Here is a 25,530-nt window from a genome sequence, read left to right as displayed (position 1 = left end):
AATTTAGCCCCAAATTCAGCTGAAATGATCATGAAAATTATTCACGGTATATAACAGACTTTTGAATCATAAATGAAAAGGGTAGTTATTTAAATCCATAAGGTTGGGGAACTTACATGGCATGAATCTTTTTTGATTGCTAAAAGAAGGCAATATGGGGTGAATTTAGGAAACCACACATACTGGATACTAACACCTCACACTGAATCTTAAAATTTAGTCATCCTTCTTGAATTGTACTTTATTTCTTGCCCTTCTATGTTTAGTTACTTACGTGTTTTAGGAATTATCCATGCTGCTTTGAGTGTGAGTCTTGGTTTCCCAGCCTCATCCTTGGGAACTGCAGGCGTGGTTTTGTCCAATTTTGTTGTCTTCTGCAACAGCGAACATAGTATAGGCAGAGAGACGTTGTGCAGCTTAGTTTAATCAAGCTTGCGTATACTTAGAGTCCACCTATATGCTGGAGCTAATGCAGAATTTCATGTTTGAAGCTATGGGTCTGCTGCTTGGCAGCTGTGGTCTCTTGGCCAAGTCACAGCCCTCTCTAAGCCTCCTGACAACAGGCTGTGGTCACTGCCGGCCTCAGTGGGCTATGGTGGGGATGCAGGGAGGTCATGGGCGGATGCTCGTGTCCTTGGTCACAAGTGCCTATGGAGCTTTTCCCTGTGCTTGGGCCGTCAGCTTTCCTTTTCTATCAGAAACAGACTAATTCCTGCTTTATTGCTTTCTAAAGACCAATAATGCTTTAAAAATTCCAGTGTGTTTTTCAGAGTCTCTCTTATTAAATGTAATGTCCTAAAGCTTTTCTAGCTAAAACTGGATTTTGAAAAGAGATCATCTTTTAAAAAGTTTTTTTTGAGACAGGATTTTGCTGTGTTACCCAGGCTCCAGCCCAATGGCTATTCACAGGTGTGATCATAGCTCGCTGCAGCCTCGAACTCCTGGGCTCAAGAGAGCCTCCCACCTCAGCCTCCTGAGCACCTGGGATGATAGGCATGTGCCACTATGCCCCACAGAACCGTTTTTTAAGTGTGATATTACATAAGCGTAACCCTAACCCCTGTCCTTCATGGTATGACCAATCTATCTCTAATTATCTACATCTCTCTATATAAATTTATGTTTTTACTTCTAAGAATTATCATAGTTCATTAGTAGAATTAAATATTCAGTAAATGTTTCATTTTGACTACTGTTTAATCACTGTTGGGAGCAATGTGAAAATTGGTAACACCAATATATTCAAATATACTATCCAAAGATTTTCTTTTACTCAACAAATTTTGACCTTCTATGTGTCTGTGACACTATATTAGATCCTATGGGTAATACAGAGATGGAAGCTTTGGTTTTTTTTCTGCCACAAGACAGTGGGTAAAAGAGTTTAGACTGCAGTGGGTGAGGTCACAGAGGTTCAGGGACTGTGCTGTGGAAGTGTGGTGAGGAGACCTTGTTAGTGAGGTGGGGTTTTAGCCAGGTAAATTTTAGGTGGAGGACCCTGATATACTCACCAAGGGGTCAGGGCATTTCGGCTGAAGTAACAGAGCGAAGAGTGTGTATGTCAGGGAATGACAGCCAGGCCAGGGGGCTGAGGGAAGGTGGGATGTGGGGAGCTGGCAAACCCACATGAAAACCTGATGTTTTAGGGCTGAACGAAGTACATATAGGGCGTCTGCCTTCAAGGTGCTTTGAGTTAGGGGTGTCCCAGAAATACTAGAATTAGTGCCAAACCATACTGAACCCAGAGACAAAGGAATCTTACAGACAGTGATGGTTCCAAGTTCATAGTAGATGGGTTACAGAACTGGTACCGAGAAACACTTGCCTTCAGTGACTTAAGTTCACGCCCGACTGCCTGGGATTCAGGGTACAGGGGACTGAGGAGAGCCCTCGGACAGGGTAGACCCAGCCAGTGGGGAGGCTTACTGGAAGAGCCCTGGAAACTTGTTTTTGGGGGGAACAGACTGAGGAGATGGCTTGGGTCTAGGATCCTGTGCCCTAGGGAGATACATTTACTGGAAGAAGGATAGGCAGCCCCCCTGCCCCCATCCTTAATTAAGACAAGATTCTTTCTGCCTAACCTAGGCTAGCCACTTTTTCTACCTTATAGCCTGTATCCCCGTGGGAGAGAAACAGCCCAAAGAGGTTGCCAAAAGACAGAATCCCAATATAAGCCAACTCTTTAGCATCTGTAATAACCTTGAGTTTGACCCTTTTTTACTGACTTTGTTGGGCGTGAGGGTTGCATGGAAGAGTCTAGAGTTTCCCTTAATGCCACAGGGGACATTTCGGTAGAGCCTCAAAGTATGTGAAAAATCTTGCCAGGAGAAGACAAGGGGACAGGCAGTGGGATAGCTGCATTCCAGAAAAAGGGAGGAACATGAGCAGTCCCCTGGAGCTGTGTTGTGTAAAGGTAGGATGAAGCTGGACATGTAAAATAGAGTGAGGCAGTTCAGTCCTCGAAGACCTTGCTAGGGAGGTTACGCGTTATCCCGTGAGCTGTGGAAAGACGTGTGAGCGAAAGAAACCTACACAGTGTAGAATTCCACTTATATGAAGTTTAAGAATAGGCAGAACTAATCGATGGTAATAGAAGTTGAAATGTGGGCTACTGGGGGAAGGACTGGTTGTGAAAGGGTTCGTCAGGACTGCTGGCAAGGACTGGTGTGTTTGCTGCCTTCTGCAAGGCTGGGGCCTTGCATGCATGGGAATGAGTCCATGAATTCGTGCACTATGCGGTTTGTAGGTTTCTCTTTTTTTTAGTCAGGGTCTCCCTCTGTCACCCAGGCTGGAGTGCAGTGACGCCATCACAGCTCATTGCAGCCTCTGCCTCCTGGGCTGAAGGGATCCTCCCACCTGAGCCTCCTGAGTATCTGGGGACTACAGGCTTGCGCCACCGTGCCCAGCTAATTTTTATATTGTTTTGTAGAGACAAGGTTTCGCCATGTTTTTCAGGCTGGTCTCGAACTCCTGGGATCAAGCAATCCACCTGCCTTGGCCTCCCAAAGTGCTAGGATTATAGGCATGAGCCACTACGCCCAGCCTATGCAGTTTGTATTTTATACCTCAATTTATTAAGGCTGACTGTTGACATTGTGGTCGGGGAGGACTTGTAGGCAGGGAAATGAATCACGAAGGGATTCAAAGAGCTGGAGATGAGGGTCTTAGCTAGGAGTGGCTTCAGTAACTGCATAAACATCACCCAACAGGACTTTTGAAGATTGCATTCTAGCATATCTGCCTTCCCAGGGGCTAATGTACTGGTGTGTTTTGAAGTTACACCTCTGCTGTAATTATACACCTGTTTGTTACTCATTCTAAGAGCCAGCAGTTTTCTGGCTTAAAAAAGAAATCTTGAGAACAATTGGAGTTACAAGTACTCGACTGTAGAATTACTGTCAACGGAATGTATTTTGTTTTCAAATCATTGTAACCATATTTTTAATGGTCTGTCACGCGGAGCAGGAATTAGACATTTCCTGTCTGTTCCAAGGGGATGGAAACCTGGGTAGAAGCTTCAGAAATGAGGATTGTAACCTGACCTAAGACCTGTGCAGATGCTCTTCCCTGGGAGCTCAGGGTGGCATCCTCTGTGTAGCACCTGCCATGTGTTGAGGCCTAGACTGTATGTCCTCAAGGAGCCTGTTATCTGAAGGGATGCTGGTATGTGAGCACGTCTTTTAGTACAGTGGGGCCCAGCAATAATGGGAGAACATACAAGGAATTGCAGAGGTGCAGAGAAGAGAAGATTGTGACTAGGGGGACCAGGTAGACTTTAAGGGGATTCCTGGACAGCATTTTTAGAGAAAACCAAGAGTTAGTGAATAAGTGACTAAAATATTACAGTCAAGGGGTGAACGGGGAGGCAGAGATAGGAGGTACATGATGACGTCTGTAGAGGGACTGGGAGCCCTTGGTGTTGCTGGGAGGGTGTTTTACATATTTTTGCTGGTTTCCTTTTATTCCAGGGTGACTGACCCTGTATATTTTACACTGATTTTTAGGAGACTTATTAGATTAACGTGTTACACATTTTTCTTTATACATTAGATACATAAGAGAAGATAGCAATGTTAGCCTGTTAAATAATGTGATTTCCTGCTATTTAGGGTGGTGGCAGCGTGAGGGTAGATTTAAGCAGCAGGGACAGGCTTGGGCAGGGAGATGTACGAGACTAGTGTTAGGGTCTAACCATGAGGACTCGTTCAGGAGGTGCAGGAGGAAGTGGCTGGAGCTGCCTAGGTGTGGGCTGAATGGCTGCTGGCAGGGTTGTGGTGGGGTGTGGGGCCATATCCCATGGTGTTTGATCTGGAAGACCTGCTGCCATGTACTTTTTTTTTTTTTTTTTTTTTAAATCTGTATTTAAACAGAGGCAGTGTGGTAGTGGTTCTGGGTTCAGATTCTAGCTGTACCTCTTACCTGATGCATGACCTTGGACAAAGAGAAGGGACTTAACCTTTCTGACAATGTCATCTGAAAGATGAGGATGGTATCTACTGCTTAAAGTGCGAGGAAGATCAAATGAAGAGCTCTGTCTTAGTCCAGCACCTGGCAGAGGGTAAATACTGAGCTCCAGGGAACAGCTGCTGTTACATCAATGAGCAACTGGAGTTAGGTGGATCGCTGAGAGAAGACTTTGGGGGAGGTGAGGGGCTGCAGGCAGAGCGAGTAGAGCCTGTTTTGTAGCTGTTGGTGGGCACCCTGTGAGGGCCGGTGCAGAACAGCCCTGTCCCAGGCTCACTTACTGTTAAGAGAAGGGAAAGGGTCTTGGAGCTCCTCATCAAAGTGACGTTCTTGCCTCGTTTACAGGCTCCCACAGCAGAAGGTCTTTCAGGCAAGGCTGAAGGGAGAGGCCAGCTAAGCCATTGCTGACAGGATGCTTCTGCGTCTCCTCCTGCCAAGCCAGCAGACCCGCTATATTTGGAAGTGTGATTAACGTCCTTATTACCAGACTCCTTGGTGGTTTTAGTTATTTTCAGGTCAAGTTCGATGGTCCTCCAGAGATGCCCTCCGCAGATATGGGAGGCCTGAAATGCCCAGAAGGGTGGAGGTGCTGTGTCCAGGCTGTGCCCTTGCTCTTGGCTGTGAGCCAGAACCATGGGGAGTTTTTTTTCTCTTCTAAGAAGACAGTTCTTAAGCATAGGAAAAGGTGCTTAAGCTGTCTGTCATCCTGCCCTCCCCTCACTTAAATTTTCTGCTTTTGATCACGGAAAAAAAATTCCTTGTATTGCTGCAAAAGTTTTACGTATTTTTACCGGTTTCCTTTTATTCCAGGATGACTGACACTGTGTATTTTACACTGATTTTTAGAAGACTTATTATATTAATGTGTTACACATTATTCTTTATACGTTAGATACGTAAGAGAAGATACACACGTTAGCCTGTTAAATAATGTGATGTCCTACTGTTTTAGCACATGGCCATATTTGCATGGACTCAGTTACAGCAGTCAATGATCATCTGTATAGTGGGAGAATATGTTTTAAACCTTTGTCCTAGCATAGTTCTTCACATGGTGATAGTTACTACTTTTTGTAAAAAACAAATGGACCAAAGTCTGCTTTTTGATTCTCACTTGAGATAAAGTGTAACTGACTGGGGCTCCTGGAGGCCATCCCCGTGGTGGTTTGTTATTCATTAGCTTATGGATCGCCCTACCAGCTTCTTGGCTGGACACTTTTTCCATCTTCCTTGGTCATGATCTTAGCCCCTTGTCTCTGGAGAATCAAAGCCAGACTCCTCTGGCAGTGACTGTCACCCTGTCTTGAGTGGCTGCCTCGCTAGGCTTCCCTAGAGACCCCCTCTCCAGCCGGGTTCCCTTCCTCACTGTGCGTCCCTCACGCTTCTAGTCCTGTCCCTGTCTTTGAATGGCCCCCCCTGCCATTCTTCACACATCCATGTCCCTTACTTTCTTTGAGACCTATTGTTAAAAGCACCTGCAAGCAAGCATTATCTCATAGGGTCTTTACCCAGGACACCATGGCGTGTCCTATACCACATGGTCTCATCTGCGTGTGAAAATATGCTCATCATTTCTCACGTGCCCCCAGAGGACCCGTGTGTGGCACACTGGAACGCGATGGGAGACCTCGTTCAAGTCCCGGGTCTGCCATCAGCTTCCTGTGAAATCCCAGGCAAGGTGCTTGGGATTTCCCATGGAACAAAATGCAGGAGTTAGACTAGCTCGCCAGAGTTTCTTCCAGCTCTAAAACGCCTTCAGCATTTGTCCAGAGAGTGTGATCAGTTGCTTATGATACAGTTATGGTTAATGGGAAATGATTATTTTAAGGCAAAGTGGGGAGAGAATATATAGGTCTCTATGCCCATATGTGTATGATGTATGCATGGGTTTTATCTCTCTAGTATCCTGGAATATGTTAGTCTGCACAGTGAAATCTATGTAATTAAAAAAAAATCTAGAGTAAAATTTGCTCTACTATAGTTTTTGTAGGTGAAAAAGAACGAACTTTTCTTCCAGAGACTACAAAGCAGATTTTTTTTTTCCCATTTGAGAACCTCTAGATACTAATGTTACACATTTCTTTTTCTGGAAGAAAACTTCAGGATATGGCATATGTAAGGTAAGATCTTAGCCTCTGAAGACTAAGACACTGCCGTGTGTTGGACATGTTTTATTACTTGATTTTGTTCTTTGGTAATGTAATTTTTTTCTCTTTTCTTTCTCTTCTCTGTAGTCAGAAAAATGGGTAAGAAGAGTCGAGTAAAAACTCAGAAATCTGGCACTGGTGCTACAGCCACTGTGTCACCAAAGGAAATCTTGAACCTGACCAGTGAGCTGCTGCAGAGTAAGTCCTTCTCTGGGCTCTCCCTGCCTTGATGTGGTGGCTGTGCCTTTTTCTTCTTTGTCACCAGAATGGGGACGCGTGCATCAGACAAGCTGGTATTCAGGTCCAAGCTTATTAGCTGTGGGCCTGGGCGAGTCACAGAGGTTCCCAGGCTTGCAGTCCTCACCTGTGAGGATGGAAACGCCCATCGGAACTGTGTGGCTGTTAACAAGGCTTGGGTGAAGTAATTGTGAGCTTCCATGGCACAGTCACCTGGAGCATGGTCTTCCCTGAGGACCTGTGGGCGAGAAGAAGCTCTACTGCTTTTTCACAGTGTGCCGCTCGGCAGATTACTGAACCCTTCCGAAACTCAGTGTTCTTGTCGTAAACATAGATAATAACTGTCTCAGGGAATGAGCCGAGGGCCTTGTGAGATGTGGTGTGTGAAGGTACTTCACGGGCTGTTGGCCCAGGGGAGTCCAGCGTGCCTCTCGGAGACCTGGCCTTCAGAGCTCTGCCCCTCACTGGAATGGCTCGCCTTTCTTTTTGGTGATTCAATTAACAGTGCTTCTGATTTTTTTTCTTTTTTAAACAGGGTCCCGCTCTCTCACCCAGGCTGGAGTGCCATGGCACTATGACGACTCACTGCAGCCTTGACCTCCTGGGCTCAAGTGATTTTCCCACTTCATTCTCCTGAGTAGCTGGGACTACAGGCCTGTGTCACCACGCCCAGCTAATTTTTTTGTAGAGATGAGGTTTTGCCATGTTTCCCAGGCTGGTCTTGAACTCTTGGGCTCGAGAGATCCTCCCACCTCTGCCTACCAAAGTGCTGGGATTACAGGCGTGAGCCACTGCACCTGGCTGTGTATCTGATTTTTACATGCTGTAGTTTGAGAGTTCTTGGTTTAAGGAAGTGAAATATCTATTAAGTGCCTCTACTTGTTTTAGCAAGTTAGTGTAATTTGGTAACTTTTCAAAATTATGAATTTGAATTGGTGCAGTTAGTGCCTTGGCTGTAGCTGTGGTCACTCCGTTGCCCTTTGTCCATGTTTAGATTATGTGGCAGGCTAAACCTCAAGTAAAAATGCAGCTTTCCCTTTGAGACAGAAAGCAGGCCGCAGCCAAGTTGGAGTCAGGTCCCTCTCGAGTGCTGCCCTGGACCCTACTGGCCGGTGGAGTGTGGCTGTCCTGCCCATTCCTCGCCGAGCTCCCCTGCCTCTGGCAGCTTGAGGACAGGCTCGCTGCTGCTTCATCTTTGAGGCCTGTTCCAGGCCTCAGTGAGTGCTTATTGTTGGAGAATGAAGTAAGACTGGCTACCCTTCATAGTTAAGACTCAGCGTGTGTCTAGTTGTTGTTAGTTATTTGCCACATATACTCTTTTAATAGAGAGCAAAGGGGCCCCAAAGGTTAAGCAGGAGTGTGGGAAGGGGCTGTCTAAACCAATGCAGTTGTGTGAAAAGAAAGAGCTGCCAATAGGCGGGGTGCCCAGTGTGCAGTCTTTCAAACTCACACCTCAGCCTCGGGTGTTGGTCTTTTGGTTCTGGCCCCACAGTGGAATCTTAGCTTCTTTTTTAGCAGTGACTATGCCATCTCACTTTGCAACTCCCCCAGACTGCTGAATATAGTGCCGTACACATGGATGTGAAATGTTTGTCGACTAATTGTCCTTATGTCCAATTTAACTGGTTCCCTTAGGCAATCAGTGTTATGGGGTTTAACTAAAAAGAAAGGTTGACTTTTACTATTAACTTTTACTATTAACTTCTTTTTGCCATATAGAAGAGTTTTGGGGGGATAGTTTGCATATTAGCTTAGCTTTTTATCATAGATTTTCCTGTTAGTAAGTATATTCTAAAAAGAGTTAACTAAGAATAAGGTGGATGTGAGCTAGGTGCTTGCTCAGTGCTCTCTCTTGGGTACGTTAAGTGGGGGATGTTTTTATGATGCCCCAGGGTTTGTCTGCTTTGAGAAGTGTACCTGCCTTGTACTTCTCACATTCATTATCATGGCTGTCATATGTCTGTCTTTTAAAAATAAACCAACCCCAGAACAGCAACAACAAAGTCCAAATCCTCTTTCTTGTGCAGACTAGTAGGTTAAGTTGAAAGAGAGAAGTGTTTCAGTACCATGCCTCTTATGTTACAGAATGCAGCAGTCCGGCGCCTGGCCCAGGAAAAGAGTGGGAAGAGTATGTGCAGATCCGGACTCTAGTTGAGAAAATACGGAAAAAGCAAAAAGGTAAAATTGCTAGAATGATAACTGTATTTTAATAATGTCATGTAGAAACTTGATTAGGTCAGAGGGTTGACGAGTAGTAAAGGTCTCAGCATCATTGGTGTCACTCTGAAAGGTCTTGTACTAGGGCTTGCAGACCGGGAGAGAGAGCAGTTAGCGGGATTTCTCCCCTTTCTGAGCTGCTATTACCTGCTTCGGAAAGGGTGAGAATGTTGAGCTTTAGGAGAATAAAATGTTTGTATCTGGGTGCTAAAATGATACAATTTTATTTATTTACATTTTATAAAGTATTATACCGTTATTTCCTTTTGAGTTTCAGGACAGTGCATATAGTGTATATCGTCAATAACAAATAAATGCTGATTGGTTAATGCATTAGCAAGGTTTATAATGAACTCACACACATCTCAGTTAAATAAGAGGTGTGGTCATATTCTTTAAGCTGTGTTTTTACAGGACGTATGCAGTCGCCATTGTAATGATTCTCATCCAGGCTGGTGTGGGGCTAAGTGTGAGTTTGAAAAAGCTCGTTCACTATACCTATTGTTTTTGTTCTGTAAAGCACAAAAAGTAAAGATTATTATGCAGGACCACATGGAAGGTAGAAGCAGAAAACATCCTAAGGAGCATGCATTGGAATGTGGGGCCCTTTCTTATTGTCATGAAGGGCCTCAGGAGAGGGTTTGTTTTTTATTTGCTGTCTTTAAGTAGTGGTTTTATTGCTCTTCCATACACATCTCTAAACATGTAATCTTCAGTTTAGATGGTCTCAGACTCCAAAATGGTGAGTTCATAATGGGTGTTTTCAAACAGGTTCCTTCATAATGGGTTTATTTGCACTAAATAGGAGTCTGTGCTAATCCTTTGTCACCAAGTGGGTAGCGCCTTAGTTTCTCTTCTGCGTAGATACTGTTTACTACACCTGACACTGAGGGTAAAGCATTTGCCAGTTCTCAAGGAGTGAATAGGAAGTTCCGTCTTTGAATATTCCTCATTCTGGTGATTTTTGCCATTTAGCAGGTATCTTCGCATATCCAGCATGCCCTCTTCATATATCAGGTTGACTGTTAATTATGCTGTGGTAAGATGGCCACAGGCGCCTGAGCTATGTGCCACACCCAGCTTCCTCATAGTAAAGTTCCTGTTCCCCTCCTTTTATTCATCCAAACAGAATGGTTTTTTCTATGCATGTCTTTTCATCTTTTTGACTACATAGGACATGCTGAAAAGTTCAGAAATTAATATAACAGATGCCCAAGAATGTGCTACCCCAGCTGAGCACATGTCAAAGTTGTATTCTCATTGTCCTTTCTTTTATTCTCACCCACTGATCAGCTTTCCTTTCCCTTCCTCAGCCCTTGGTTTTGTTTTTGTATTTGTTTTTAAGAAATAAAACATCACAGATACAGCCAAAGCCTCACATTTTCATCCCCTTCCATTCCCTCCCTCCTTGCAGGGTGTTCATCTTCACTGTGAATGTTTTCTACTTCATAAATAACCCCATAAAAATATATGGTTGTAATTGATATTTGAAAAATTTACATAAATGGTGTCATATTACGTGATTTTTAAAAAGCCACTGTGGTACATTTAGTGTTATACTTATGTTGATACACATAGCTCTAGCTCATTTAAATTGCCTTACAGCCTTCTGGCTTACAGCTCTACAGTTTTGTGTTCTTAGAATCAGGGCTGTGGGGCTCATCCTTTCCCATGTCTCCTTGTGCACATACGCGAGCTACTCATTTTTGTTTTAATGGAAATTTTGTTAAAGCAAATGTGAACATGAGAGGTGGCATGTTTGACTTTTAAGGAGAAAACTGCTCTATAAATCATAGTAGTGGTAATAGAAGCTCTCTGCCCTTTGCCATCATATTACCTAATAGTACCTAATAGTCAATATTTATATTACCTAGTGTCAGTATATATTTCACTGTAACTGACAGGGAGTTTAGGATTTTAATTCTTGTTCCCTGTCACCAGTTAAGGTATGTACTGTGACCATCTGGTGATTAGTTTTGATTTCAAGATTGGCGTGTTAAGACTATTTCCAGTGTTAGTTATGGCCTGTTTTTATTTTCTGAGAGACGTGTGAATGATATGTGTCCTAAAAGTAGCTCTTGTTTTCTAAAACGTGGATTAATATAGGTCTGTCCGTTACTTTTGATGGAAAAAGAGAAGATTACTTTCCTGATCTAATGAAATGGGCCTCTGAAAATGGGGCTTCTGTCGAGGGTTTTGAAATGGTTAACTTCAAAGAAGAGGGCTTTGGTTTGAGAGCAACAAGAGATATCAAGGTGAGTTTATAAAATGTTGGTCTCAAGGGGTCTATGTGTTTGAACTGTGGTGTGCTGTAGAGGGCGCAGGGTGAAGAGGTAGACGTGTGGTGGGGGAGTTCTAGTTCTGAGCCTGTGGGCAGATAGGCAGCCTGGAAGGGCCTTGGGCTCATGTTCTAAGCAGCTCCTCCCACCTTATCCTCCTGGGGAGCCAAGTTGCTAATCAGTGACTGGGGCAAGTCAGTTCACATTTCTGAGCCTCTGTTAGGAGACCATAGAACATGCCTCACAGGATTTTGAGATTTACCTAAAGATAAGGAGGTGGACTCATGGTTTGGATTTTGTAACTTACTGGAGGTGAGTGGGTGGAGGACTGGCGGTGTGGGTATGCCTACTAGTGTCTGAAATGGATGACTATGAGGCTGAAGGTACTAGGAGCTCACTGAAATGGCAATACCAGTGGCAATAGGGAGAGGAGAGAGAAACAGCCACCTACTAAGGAAGAAGGGCTTTTTCTCCCCTCTTGGTTCTTGGTTCTTCTTTCCACATGAAGGGAGCAGCAGTCACTGGCCATGCCTGGCCTCTTCTCACCCCTCACTCATGTCTCTTCTAAGAGGAGGCACTCCTTCATCTGTTGGCCAAGTTTGGGAGAAGGAACTGGACTTGGCCTTTTTCTCGATGGGAGCTAGTTGCCCATATGCATTCATTCCACTCTGCTCTCTGCCCTGGAAGCTTTGCAGGGGCAGGCCACACGTGGGGAGGGCGGTGGGGATCCAGCTCTGCCTGTAACTAGGTGGGGGAGTCTGTCTAATTCTGGGATTCAGTAGGTGATATTTTGGGTGACCATCTGTTGTATTCTATCTCTCTCTCAGTTGCTTCAGAACTTGGGTGGAGGAAAGGGTGTTATTTGGGCCCCCTCAAACCTCCAGCAACATTTTTGGCTAAGTTGTAGTTAACCTTTCATTGATAGATTGATAAATCACATGCTGGTATATTAGATACCTGTTAAATGTCTACTGTGTGAATGGTAGTATCTTGCTTCCAAAAAAACCAGTCTCTTCCTTCATGATGCTTATAATCTATATAGTAAGGGACAAGACAGGTACAAATAACTTAATAGTTGACATTGGTGAAAGCAAGATGCCACATGTTCTTCTCTTGTGACAGATTCAAGGCAGTATTTGTGTGGATGCTGCCCAGAAGATCCGAGCTGTGGACTTTCCTCACTATGTGCTTTTGTGGGGAGGCGAGGGTTGAGGAGGAGGTCTTAAACAACAGACATTTATTTCTCACAATTTGGAGGCTGAATGTCCAAGATCTCAGGGTGCTGGCATGGTCTGTTTAGGTGAAGACATTCTTGGTTTGCAGACAGCTGCCCTCTTGCTGTCTCCCACATGTTGGAGCGCCATGTGCATGTTTTTTGCAGTGTAGATACACAGGACACAGCAAAAGGAAGCAGCCTGTATTGCCAAAAAACGAGAAAAAGCTTTGGGAAACAAATTTCTAAACCAATGTGTCTTCTGGGCATGTGATTTCACTAGTAACTGTTGTGCTTTAAAGATAAGTATGTAGAGGAAGGAATGTTACTCTGGCTTCAAAACTCAGTAGTAGTAGTAATTCACGTCGACAGATTAGGGTTTTTGTTGGAGGCAGGAATTTTGTTTTGATTTGGTCTGGTTTTAGAACTTAAAAGTACAGTAAAGAATACAGTAAACGCCTTTATGCTCTACTCCAAATGTTATATTTGCTTCAAGTTAAAGTTGAAAGTCCCTTTTTTGATTATTTGCTTCTCAGCATATGTAGTTTTTAGTTTTTCTGTTGGAAACAGGATTTTAAGCTATACTTCTACTCATTTAACTATAAGATAAATGCTTACATTTTAAAATGTATTTGAATATTTATTTGAAGTGCTGATATGCAGCCTTAAGTTGTACTTCATGTGTGATTGGATTTCTGACCGTAGATATAGTTGGATTGAAGACTGTACCGTGTTTTGATGATTCTCCTATTATTTTTTTCCCTAGGCAGAAGAATTGTTTTTATGGGTTCCACGAAAATTGCTAATGACTGTTGAATCTGCTAAAAATTCAGTGTTGGGTGAGAATAATTTCTGACTCTTCAAGGCAAAGCACAAATGACAAAAATATGTAAAATTCCATTTTATGGCACTAAGGATAATACTTGGTTTTTCTCGACTGGCGAAATATTCCCTCAAATATGCATTAAGTGTTTTTCATTTAATGTTATAAAAAAGATGCACATGACCTTTATTTATTATTATTATTATTTTTGAGATAGGGTCTCGCTTTGTCACCTAGGCTGGAGTACACTGGCACCATCATAGCTCACTACAGCCTTGATCTCCCAGGCTCAAATGATTCTCCCACAGGTGTGCACCACTACATCTGGCTAATTTTTTTTTTTTTTTTTTGTAGTGATGGGGTTTTGCTATATTGCCCAGGCTGGTCTCAAAGTCCTGAGCTCAAGCAACCCTCCCACCTTGACCTCCCAAAGTGCTAGGATTACAGGTGTGAGCCACTGCGCCCAGCCTGTACCTGACTTTAAATGTTACAAGACCTTTTAGTTTTTCTGTAATTTGTAAACGTATATTTAAATGAAGTTTTTAAGAAGTTTGTGGAACTTACGCTGTTAACTTCTGGGTTAATTCAGGGCCCTTATATTCTCAAGACCGAATCCTTCAAGCCATGGGAAACATCGCACTGGCCTTTCATTTGCTGTGTGAGCGAGCCAGCCCTAACTCCTTCTGGCAGCCCTATATTCAAACCCTCCCCAGTGAATATGACACTCCTCTCTACTTTGAAGAAGATGAAGTTCGGTATCTTCAGTCCACACAAGCTATACATGATGTCTTCAGCCAGTATAAAAACACAGCTCGACAGTACGCCTACTTCTATAAAGTCATCCAGGTGAGCAGCTGTTTGCAATTTAAGTATATATTTCACAGAGTGGGGAGGAAAGAGGAATTGAGTCCATAAATATTCCATTTGATGTCTTATTAAGGATACTTAAACATTTTACTTTTTAAATTGAAAATATAAAATACATTTCATCGTTTGTTTTTACAGAAATATCAATGAAATGCGGTTACATATATATATCTGATTTCATCAGTGCCCAGTGTTAATACAAGCAGCAGTTGTTCCTGAGTTATTGAAATCACCAAGTTTTTTTGTAAACAAAAGATTACAATGAAATTTTAAAAGCCTTAAAGCATATCTAATGCAATAAGTTACTCTGTGTATAAATTTTTCAAGAAAATGAGGGTTAATTTTTTTCTATATATGTTAGTGTAAAATATTGACAGTTAATTTAGCAAATTATAACATTTATGTTTTTCAATGTGTACTGTGTATTAATTTTAATTTGTTCTCAGTGAAAGTTTCTCATAGAAATCTCTGTAAGGCTCCAAGTATTTGAATTACCTGTGATGACACCTTTCTGTATTTTGGTGGTGTGGCCACCGTTATCTTTCATTTGCAGTTGAACAGCAGTCAGAAGGAACAGGCCCAGTACCACAGTCCCCACCAGGACTGAGAGGCAGTGTGGCTCCTTCTCCTGACTCTGCACAATCTGAATCACTCAAGAGTCAGCTCCTGGGCTGCTGTTCTTGAGATACGACAAGTGGGCAGGTGAACTACTTGCTCACTTTCCTTGTCTTTGGTTGGTGTGACAACCTGAATTAGGTTTGATTTGGTTGTTCCTAAAATGGTCTATCCTTGCTATGTTTTATTTGCAAGAAGTGGTAACCTCATTTCATTGCTACAGGTGATATTGCTTTCCGTTTATTATTTTCACTTTGTAGCATGCTTACTACACAAGAATGTTACACTCAGTTACATCTCCTCCAGCAAGCACTTCAAATATGTCAAAAATTATACATGACTGTTGTCTTCATGTGGAAATCAATCACTCGGTTTTTCTAAACTTTAGGAAGTCATTAGGAATGGTCATACAGTATGTATATAGCTTTTATTTCAAGTTGGCTTAATTTAAAAACTATTGATGAAGCCAAATCAAAACTTTGCTTCTTCATATAGTGTGCACCTGCAGTCCTGCAGTCTAAGGTTGGTTTGGCTCTTCATGACCTGGAAGGGTTATACTTTTATTCTTAGTTCTCAATGGTATATCTTTCATGACTAAAGGTTAAGCTGACTTTAGTAGGTCTAAGTATTTGTCATTTTCTCTTGCTGGACAATGAACTACAAGCTGGCCCTTTTTACTAATGTGCCTCTAGTTTGCAAACGCTGGTAGCCTGCTCTGAGAGGACTCTCTTCTGTTGGCAGGTTGGAGGGTCTAGGATGATGGCAGGTCTTCTGATAACCGACTTGGCGTGAAGGAGCTTTGGCTGTTTCTTTGTATTAACTGGTCTGTTTACTTCAGTATTAACTAAGTAGTGCAGCTTTGCTTCAAAATTTGATGAGATTTTCAATGGCTGTGAGTCACTAAAATACTCTGTTCATATAGATGGAACCATTTTTTGTCAATTTGTTTAAGAGCCAGGTCTCTTCATAACCCCCTGAAATAAACTTCCTTAGATGATGCTGAGATGCTACGGGGATTAAATTATACCACCTTCTATGTAATAAACGGTGTCATTGTAAACATCTCAGGAATTAGAGAACATTCTAAAAGTAAACTCTTAATTGAGAAGTTTTCCCAAGAGTAATAAAATTCCTACATGACTAATAAGAACAATTTGTATAATTTATAATGAGTACAAATATCCTTTTTAAAAACAACATTCTTAGAGCACTAATCTTTTTAAAGAAATTATTCCTCTTTACTAAAAAATTTAGTCAACCACTATCAAATATGGAACATACAAATGTGAAATTACCAGGTAATCGAATGTCTGCACAGTTGATTATATTTTTTGCAATTAAGTCAGTCTGAATATTTGAAAAAAGTACCATGATTTAGAAATCAAGCTGGTTACTTTTATGTCAAAAGTATGAAACTGAGAAGAGCAAAATGTGTCTGGTCACACATATAAGTTCTTTTATTTTATATCAGACTTTTTTTTCCTTTTGTGAGACAGGGTCTTGCTGTGTCACCCGGGCTAGAGTGTAGTGGCATGATGATGGCTCACTGCAGCCTCGACCTCCGGGCTCAAGCAATCCTCCCACCTCAGCCTCCCCGGTAGCTGGGACTACAGGCATGTGCCACCATGCCTGGCTAATTTTTCGTATTTTTTGTAGAGATGGAGTTTCTCCACGTTGGCGAGGCTGGTCTTGAACTCCTGGAGTCAAGTGATCCGCCCGCCTTGTCCTCCCAAAGTGCTGGGATTACAGGCGTGAACCGCCTCGCTCAGCCTGAAGACATTTTTTATTGTTGAATTGGGAGTGTGGGGTACCACTGGCATCTAGGTTAGAGGTGCTGCTACACTTCTACATATAGGGCAGCCCCTACAAAAGGCATTTTCCAGCCCCAAATGTCAGAAGTGCTGAGAAACCCTGCTTTGTATTTATATACAGAACAGAGCACCTCAGATACCTATATGATTTAGAAAATCACAGTTCTTCCCGCCTAATGATTGGAAGCCTGAGGCCTACCGACACTGGTTGTGAGTGACTTTCACCATTTTCTCATGAATGTCTTCTCGTTAGCTGATTCCAGATCCCTTCCTGGCTGTAAGTGCATCCTGTGGTGAGGAGAAGGTATTTTAGAGCACTTTTTTGGTCACTGGCATTTAACACATACCCCTTCTTTTTAAGAACCTACAAATAAAAGACCAGGTTTAGAGATACTTATTAAGGATACAAATACAGGGGAACAAACACTGAAAAAATGTAAACCTAAGATTCAGGTTATAAAATCATGCAGATTTGGAGTAAGGGGCTGAGTTGAGATCCTTGGCATTGCATGTTGAAAATGCAATATGCATGATGGGGTGGGGTCAGTTCTCCGTGTTAGCTGGGGGACTTCACAGGAAGGAGCATTTGAGTGATGGGAGGGAAGGAACCCTGGCCCCTGGGCCGGGTGTTCCTGAGTGTGGTTAGGAAGAGTTGAAACAGCTGTATCCACTGTCCAAGTGAGAGGCGCTGTGGCTGCGTGGAAAGAGCACATGCTTTGTAGTAAGACAAACCTGTATTGTATAGTTCATTTGCTATTTACATATAATTTGGAATTAAATATAATTTGGAATTAGTTGCTTTACTTCTCTGAGTTTGTTTCCCAGTCTGTAAGATAAAAATAGGAAGACCTGTTTTTTCGTGTGACCATTGTCAGCCCAAGTTGGAGTGTTTATCAAAGCAACTAGCCTGGTGCCATAGCACCTGTGGTTGTTAGGAGTCAGTTTCCTCTGGGAAACTGTGGAAATGGTGGGGTGAAGCTCCCTCAGCAAGTGCAGTGTGGTAACTGAGAGGGCGGGCTCTGGAGCCAGCCTGCTAGGGCTGAAATCACTGCAGCACCACTTAGAACTGTGTCATTTTGGGCCGGTCTCCGTGCCTTCCTTCCCGTATCTGTAAAGGGGGCTAATGGAGTGCCTGACTCCCAGGGTTGCTGAGCGAGCAGAGTTGATCCATGTGAGGCCCTTAGCACTGTGCCTAGCACACAGTGCTCATTGTAGAAATGCTCTATTTATGCTATTACTATTTTGTGTTTGACCCTCAGGCCATGTTATTTGGTTTTGTTTTGTTTTGTTTTAAATCACTTCTCCTGTCCCTTCAGTATCTTATGTTAGTATTTCTTAGAGTGTTTTCTACTAAAACAAAACTCCTGGTGGCCAAAAATAACATTCCTGCAAGTCTAGGGGCTAAACCCATAGTGACTCGTCACAAGCTCAAAGTTGCTGTCAAGCCTGGGCAACCCATCTCTACAAAAAATTAGCCAGGTGTGGTGGCATCCACCTGTCGTCCCAGCTACTCGGGAGGCTGAAGTGGGAGGTTGGCTTGAGCCTAAGAGGTCAAGGCTGCAGTGGTCTATGGTCACACCACTGCATTCCAGCTTGGGCAACAGAGCAAGATCCCATCTAAAAAAAAAAAAGCATTTGCTCCCAAGATTCATGTTTTTGTTGTTGGTTTTTGGACTTGTGTTTTTAAATCTTAAAAATTCATGCAAATGATAATGTTTGCTATTTTTAAAACCATGTTAAGTGACTTACCATCAAGTCAGATGGGTATTACAGGAAAACAACCCTGCTTTCTCCTAAGACCTTGGGTTGTCTCACGCTCCAGTGTGAAAAGTGCAGTCTTTACGTGTAGTAAGTGCCATGAAGCTGACCACGTGGGCAGTTCAGATGTGGTTCTTTTTCAGAAGAAGAAAATGTGACAGTCACTTAACATGGGTAAAACTAACCAGCTGTGAAGGGATCATTACATATTGATAATACACAATAATGAGCTTTTTTTTTTTCTTGAGGTGGAGACTTGCTCTATCACCTAGGGTGGAGTGCGGTGGCATGATCTCGGCTCACTGCAACCTCAGCCTCCCGGGTTCAAGCAATTCTCCTGCCTCAGCCTCCTGAGTAGCTGGGATAACAGGTGCCCACCACCACGCCCAGCTAATTTTTTGTATTTTTAGTAGAGACGGGGCTTCACCATGTTGGCCGGGCTAGTCTCGAACTCCTGATCTCTGGTGATCTGCCCACCTCGGCCTCCCAAAGTGCTGGGATTACAGGCATAAGCCACCGCGCCCGGCCAATCATTAGAAAATTTCTAATGATTTAAAGTAAGTTCCTATTGGAATAGGAGCTGTAGGCACCCTAGAATGAGGTGCACTGCGGTGGCAGGAAGGAATAGGCTGTGGGCTAAGAGCTTTTGAATGAGGGTTCATGACAAAGCAAAACACACTTAAGCAAAAATTATCTTTTTAAAAAATTGTCTTTTGAGTCTAGCTGTTTTTCTAGTTTTAGAATGTTCTCATCGGTTCTAAAAGTCTTAAGTAATAAATTGGAGTGAACACAAATGTAAACATTGCATTGCTGTTGTTTTATAAAAGTGTCATATTTTCTCATCTCAGTACCAAACCATGTATCTTTCCCATGCTTTTCCAGGATCAGACGTTAGGCCTTTGCTCCTTTTAGTAGGTCACCTCATCAGTGCATTGTCACTCAGGGAGAGAGAGAGGATTATTACATCAGTTCCCAGTTCATATTCCATTACTGTGACCTGCTCTCAGTTTTTTCTGTTTTCGGCATTGAGGCTGTTAACCTTTTCCAGGGTCATGGGGACCCTCTCCCTAGAGAAATGAACTTGCAGATCATTTGGCAGGGTGCTCCGAATTCAAGAACCTCATTCGCAATTTTTATCTGTGATTTCCCATTTAAAATAGTTTTCTTGGGGGCCTGTACCAAACTCTGCATGTGAACTGAAACCTATTTTGTTTTTTCCCCCCCCGATCTGCCTGCTGGCTCGGAGGTCTGCAGGCCATGGCTTGCAGCCCCTGTCTCTGGGTACTTTGGGAGTGACAGCAAGCACGATTCAGTTCTGTGCATCCCCGGTGGTGATCCTGGTTTTTGGGAGAGGAGCATGGAGAAGTGATAATAGTCCATTCAACCTTACAGCTTGCTTCAGGCTTTTAGGGTTTTTAATTCTAAAAGCACCAGTACTGACTTCTGGTATTTATACATCTCTTCGTGTCGATTTCTCTGTATTGCATTTTTTATTTATTGTTTTTCTCTCTTTGGTGGTGGTTGCCTAAAAACTAGAAAAATAATTTCCTGTGCTCTGTCCTCCCAGCAGATTACCTTTTAGTGTGGGCACTTAGTTCAGATCACCTTCTGTCTTTAACTTGCTTTTATAGTTTGTTTAAAACAAAAGTCTTGGGCTGGGCGCAGTGGCTCACGCCTGTAATCCCAACACTCTGGGAGGCCGAGGCAGGCAGATCACGACGTCAAGAGTTTGACACCAGCCTGGCCAACATGGTGAAACCTCGTCTCTACTGAGAATACAAAAATTAGCTAGGCGTGGTGGAGCATGACTGTAATCCCAGCTACTTGGGAGGGTGAGGCAGGAGAATTGCTTGAACCCAGGAGGCAGAGGTTGCAGTGAGCCGAGATCGTGCCACTGCACTCTAGCCTGAGCGACAGAGCAAGACTCCGTTTTGGGAAAAACAAACAAACAAACAAAAAACAAAGTCTTTCTGGGCCCCTGCTCTAACTCGTGTGTATGGTAGGGGCTTGGGCTTTACGAGTTTTGAGGAGTCCTTCCAGTTTTTACATTGTAAAATGTAAAACACCTGTATGAACACCTGAATGCTACATACAGTGTATGTCAAATATCTTCTTGACATCTTCTTCATGAGATGTTTGACACTCACTGTATATATCCTTCAGGTGTTCAACAGATAATAGTGTGTAACCAGAAGCCTCAAGCTGCAGGAATTTTGAGAGCATTCGTTGTATTAAGATACAGCACCTGGGCCAGGTGCGGTGGCTCATGCCTGTAATCCCAGCACTTTGGGAGTCTGAAGTGGGAGGGTGGCTTGAGTTCAGGAGTTAGAGACCAGTCTGGGCAACATGGCAAAATCCTGTCTCTACTAAAAATACAAAAATAGCTAGGCATGGTGGCACACGCCTGTAGTTCCAGCTACTTGGGAGGCTGAGGCAGGAGAAACGCTTAAACACAAGAAGTTGAGGCTGCAGTGAGCCGTGATCACACCACTGTACTCCACCCCTAACCCTAATCCAGCGACAGAGCGATACCCTGTCTCAAAAAAAGAAAAAAAGAAAAAAGATACAACACCTGCTGCTGAAACATCATACTGCAGCTTGATGGTTGAGGAAAGTCTACCACCCAAACTCCAGAAGCTAAGTTTAGAAATTGTGGCTGAGCCAAAGGCTAGAAGAGGCTTGTATGAAATGGAGCTAAAATTTATGTCAGTTTGTGAAACAGAGGCCAGGGAAGAAGAGAGGGCTCATGGTGGAAGGCTGAACTTGGCATTTAAAACTGTTGCAACTTTAACCCTAGAAAAATACTAGCAGATCAGAACATACCAAGGTTCAGCTGTAAGTTGAGACTTTTGCATGGAAATGGATGACCAGTTTTGTGATAGAAATAAGTGGAAAAGTAGGGTTTGGCTTAAACCCTACTTTGAAGTACTATAATTGTGTGAAAGCAAAGTATATCCTATCAGATTTTACTTACCTTAACATAGTTGAATGATTAGCTCAGATGTTTTTCATCTATGCCAATGAAAAATAAATTAATAGATCCTGTGAATGAACTGTTTAATTGATAATCAGTACCATGTAATGGGCCCGGTGCTGTGACGTGGGGCACCAGCTTGTCTGAAGATTAGCTTATCTTAGAGACATGTACATTTTTCTATGTTGTTGAGATTGAATGTAATGCTTTTTAAGTAAATGCAGGCATACAGGGTTTAACGGAATAGAGACATATCTATTAAATTGATTACTACTATTTTTCAGTTGATCTCATCACTTAAGTGATTTGTCACACCTTACTTGGATTTCTTCTTTTGTGTTGATCCAACCATTTGAGAGGTGCAGGGGAAGGTATGGAGATGGAGAAACTCATATGTGTATCAACTGCCATGAATTTTGTTTCGAGGCAAGCATCATTGCAGCAGCCTCCCCCTTTTCCTGCCTTATGCTTCAGGATGGAGTAAGGCAATTTCAAGTTGGCCATCTTCCTCGAACAGGCAACTCCTACCTAGCCAGAGCTGAGTGGCAGAAGAGACAAGCAGCCATGTTCGCAACTTACTGTTGCTGCAGCCTGTCTCTGAAAACAGGGCCCGCCAAGAGGCAGAGGAAGATGTCACTTTTGGTTCTTGGCATCCTGTGGCAGTTGTGGCTAAATACAAACATTTCCCGCTGTTCTACTTGTCTCTGACAGAGCTACACAAGAATAGCACAAGATGTGAATTTCCAGAGATGTATTTAGCCTATGTTTTCATAAAGCTCTCATCTACATTTAGAACTCTGATAATACATGAGGCCTTCAGGAATGTGTACCAAATTAGAGTGAAAACCTCTGGGCATCAGCTTAAAGATCCCAAGGCCCTGAAATTCACGGAAAGGGTTTAGACGCTCAGTAGCATACGCTGTATATAGCTACGTGTCCTTTAGCACTGTAAGGGAAAATACACATATGCTTTATATAACTTGGACTCCTCTGTGGCAGAGGTTGTATACAGGAGTGTCCCAGTTTATGCATAGATTGTATTGCAGATTGTCACTCTGAGTTGGCATGGGGCTCCTCTCCCTATTCAGCTTCTTCTATTCTGTTGGTTTATCTTAAGTGTGAGGTATCACACCAGGGATAGGGACTAGTATTTCTGGGGATGTGAAATTTGTTTGTTTGTTTGTTTTTTAACTTTTTATTTTGAAATAATTATAGACTTACAAAACAGTTGCAAAATTTGTGCACAGAACTCCTATATACACTTCACCTAGCTTCACTTAAAGTTAACATCTTATACAGCCTTCAGTTTAATGATCTAAACCAGGAAGTCAACCTTGGTACGATACTATTAACTGATCTGCAGACCTTGTTTGAATTTCACCAGTTGTCCTGGCATTAATGCCCTTTTTTCCCTTCCAGAATCCCGTATTGCATTTAGTTGTCGAATCTTCTCAAATCACTTCCAACCTGGGATACTTGCTTGGTCTCTCCTTGTCTTTCATGACCCCGGCACTTTTGAAGAGCACTGCTGGCCTGACCGGTTACTTTGTAGAGGTCCCTCAATATGCATTTGTTGGATATTTTATCATGTGTAGACTGAAATTACGCATTTTATGCAAGAATACCATGGAAGTAAAGTGTGTCCTTCTCAGGGAATACATGAATCAATATGTCTTTTTGGTTTTTCCATCAGAAGTTACTGTTTTTCTCTTATAATTAATGAATACCTTATAGAAAGATACTTTGAGACTATGCAAATGTCCTGTTTCTCACCATCAAATATCCTGTTTCTCACCAGATGCAAAAACCTGATAGATACTGGTTTTTGTATCTATCATGATTTTTGTCTGTAATAGTTACTACTGTAGTGTTTGCCAAGTGGTGATTTTCTGTCTCCGTTATTTCTTCTGCATGCATTCATTGGGATTTTACTAAAAGGAAGAGCTGTCCCTTCTTCCACATTTATTTACTTATTCAGCTGTTCATATCAGTATGGACTCATGGATACTTATTTTATTTGATAGACTATGTAATCCATTACTATATATTTGATACAAAAATTGTTTTAGATGGCTCTTCATGTAAAGATACCTGATTTCCTCGTCACTGATAATTTGAGAGTATGTGTCTTGTGCAGTTTTTGCATGGAGTGCTTAATAAAAAATTGCTGAAATTGATGCATAACACAGCAGATCATTTATAAAGTTCACTTGGCCTCAGAGTTCAAAGAGTGACTGTGCCCACTGCTTCCTGTGTGCCATTTTCCTGACCTCAGTTTCACTTAAATGTTTCCCTAGAAGCAAACGTGTTCCATATGTGACATTTTTTGTTCTCAGCCAACTTCATGGTAACATTGCATCTGCTGACTGAGGGGTATGAGCTACAAATTGAGGAGGGACAGAATAGAGTCAAAGATGATGGTGAGGGTACAAGGCAGTCAGTTTCATAGGCCGGAGGTGTTGAGGTTGATGAGCCGTGAATCTAGATTTAATCCTTGCATTCTATGGTCATGGGAACTGGGTAGATATTATGGGGCATAGAAGGGAAAGAATGATGTCTGTTTTCAGGTTGTTCATCTAGGTTGGCTGGAGGACTTTGCCAGTGAGGTAAGCAGCATTCTTCACAGTGTGCCCCTGGAACTGTTCTGTCGGAGTGGCTCTTTTCCACGTCGTAGGAAACCCGTGGCTGCAGATGGAAGACACTGCGTGAGAAGGGGGCTGAAGCTGTGCTGAGAGCTGCAGATGACGCTTCTGCCACTGCCACTGCCACTGTGACAGTGGATTCAGTAAGAGTGACTCTCCCTGGTGCAGTGTCGGCTCTCTTCTCAGGCTTTGATCCTTACCCTGTGAGGGAGTTTTGGTCCTCATTTTTCAAATGGGGAATGGGAGAAGTTGAGCAGCCTGCCAGAGGCTAATGGTACCTGCACCTGGAACTGGACTCCAAGCAGGTCTGTTAGACCCAAAGCCTGTGCTCCTAGCCACAGGGGCTCACCAAACCACTGTCTTAGTCTTTAAGGTTGTGTCTGGTCTTAATTTTGGGACAAAGAAATAGTCTAGTTTTCAGGGCAGAGCAATCTTGTTTAAAATCTCCTCTCTCGCACTGGTATTTCACAGAAAGCTGGGTGTGGCCCTACTGACTGAGGACTGCGGGCCTGTCAGTCCAGCCTGTGAGCTTGCTGGCAGTCTCTTCCAGCTCCCTAAAGATCACTCCAGCTCTTTGTTTTACTCTGTGTTGGGATTGAAAGATACTCGTTCTTAGAGGAAGTAATAAGCCTATTTGCTTTTTTTCCCCCAAGCTATGAGGAAGCTGGTTGTGCTCTATTTTTTTCTTTTATTGTTATCCTTACCGGTTCAACTTATTTAATGAAACAAAGACTGAAAAAACTAGGACTTAGGACATCAGTCCAGGCTTGCCTGTTCTCTGGAGAGTTGCCGGTGCCTTTGTAAAGTTTGGTAGAGCCACTGGCTGTCTTGGTGAAATGCCCTGACCTGTGACCTTGCCTGTTCGTGATAGCTGACATTGAGATTAATTTGTGTTCAGTGTGTAAGCACTGCCTTCGTTGTGTGCTGTTTAAGGTTTCCAACTTTGTAAATTACTCATTCTAAACACATATCTCATTTTCATCATTTCCATAAATGAAAACTGTAGCTATGTCATTTAAAAGATCTGTGCTTTTAACTATGTTCTTGTTTTGTAAATGTTATAGATCACATGGAGACTTCACCTTCTGTGAATTTAGTGTTCTTCATTTTTTCTATTTTGTCCAGCTTTAGTTCCAGTGGCTTTTGGGGGACTGAAGAAATGAAATGGGCTGGGCACAGTGGCTCACGCCTTTAATCCCAGCGCTTTGGGTGGCTGAGGTGGGCAGATCACCTGAGGTTGGGAGTTTAAGACCAGCCTGGCCAGCATGGTGAAACCCCGTCTCTACTAAAAAATACACAAATTAGCTGGGCGTGGTGGCGTGCGCCTGTAGTCCCAGATACTTGGGAGGCTGAGGCATGAGAATCGCTTGAACCCGGGAGGCAGAGTTGCAGTGAGCCAGGATTGCACCACTGCACTCTAGCCTGGGTGACAGAGTGAGACTCTGTCTCAAAAAAAAAAAAAGAAATGAAATACTTTTTCTTT

At 42.9% G+C, this 25,530-nt stretch overlaps 1 protein-coding gene across 5 annotated transcripts in view; it reads left to right on the top strand.

Annotated features, from left to right (window-relative positions):
- The window catches only part of SETD3 (SET domain containing 3, actin N3(tau)-histidine methyltransferase), an 82,821-nt gene that overhangs the window by 8,439 nt on the left and 48,852 nt on the right, over positions 1-25,530 (top strand). For 4 of the 5 annotated variants that reach the window (XM_003832847.4, XM_055097999.2, XM_008958293.4 and 1 more), the window contains 5 exons: positions 6,699-6,809; positions 8,934-9,026; positions 11,172-11,320; positions 13,324-13,396; positions 13,970-14,226. In XM_003832847.4, coding sequence (XP_003832895.1) covers positions 6,707-6,809; positions 8,934-9,026; positions 11,172-11,320; positions 13,324-13,396; positions 13,970-14,226 — 675 coding nt within the window. In that variant the 5' untranslated portion in view covers positions 6,699-6,706. The remainder of the gene's footprint in view (positions 1-6,698; positions 6,810-8,933; positions 9,027-11,171; positions 11,321-13,323; positions 13,397-13,969; positions 14,227-25,530) is intronic. The other variant, XM_008958294.4, reaches the window with a different exon arrangement.

The sequence above is a fragment of the Pan paniscus genome, chromosome 15, assembly GCF_029289425.2.
Source record: "Pan paniscus chromosome 15, NHGRI_mPanPan1-v2.0_pri, whole genome shotgun sequence".
In the NCBI taxonomy this organism is placed as follows: Eukaryota; Metazoa; Chordata; class Mammalia; order Primates; family Hominidae; genus Pan; species Pan paniscus.
Note: the sequence above shows the minus strand (reverse complement) of the source record. Positions and strands in the feature narration are given on the sequence as shown.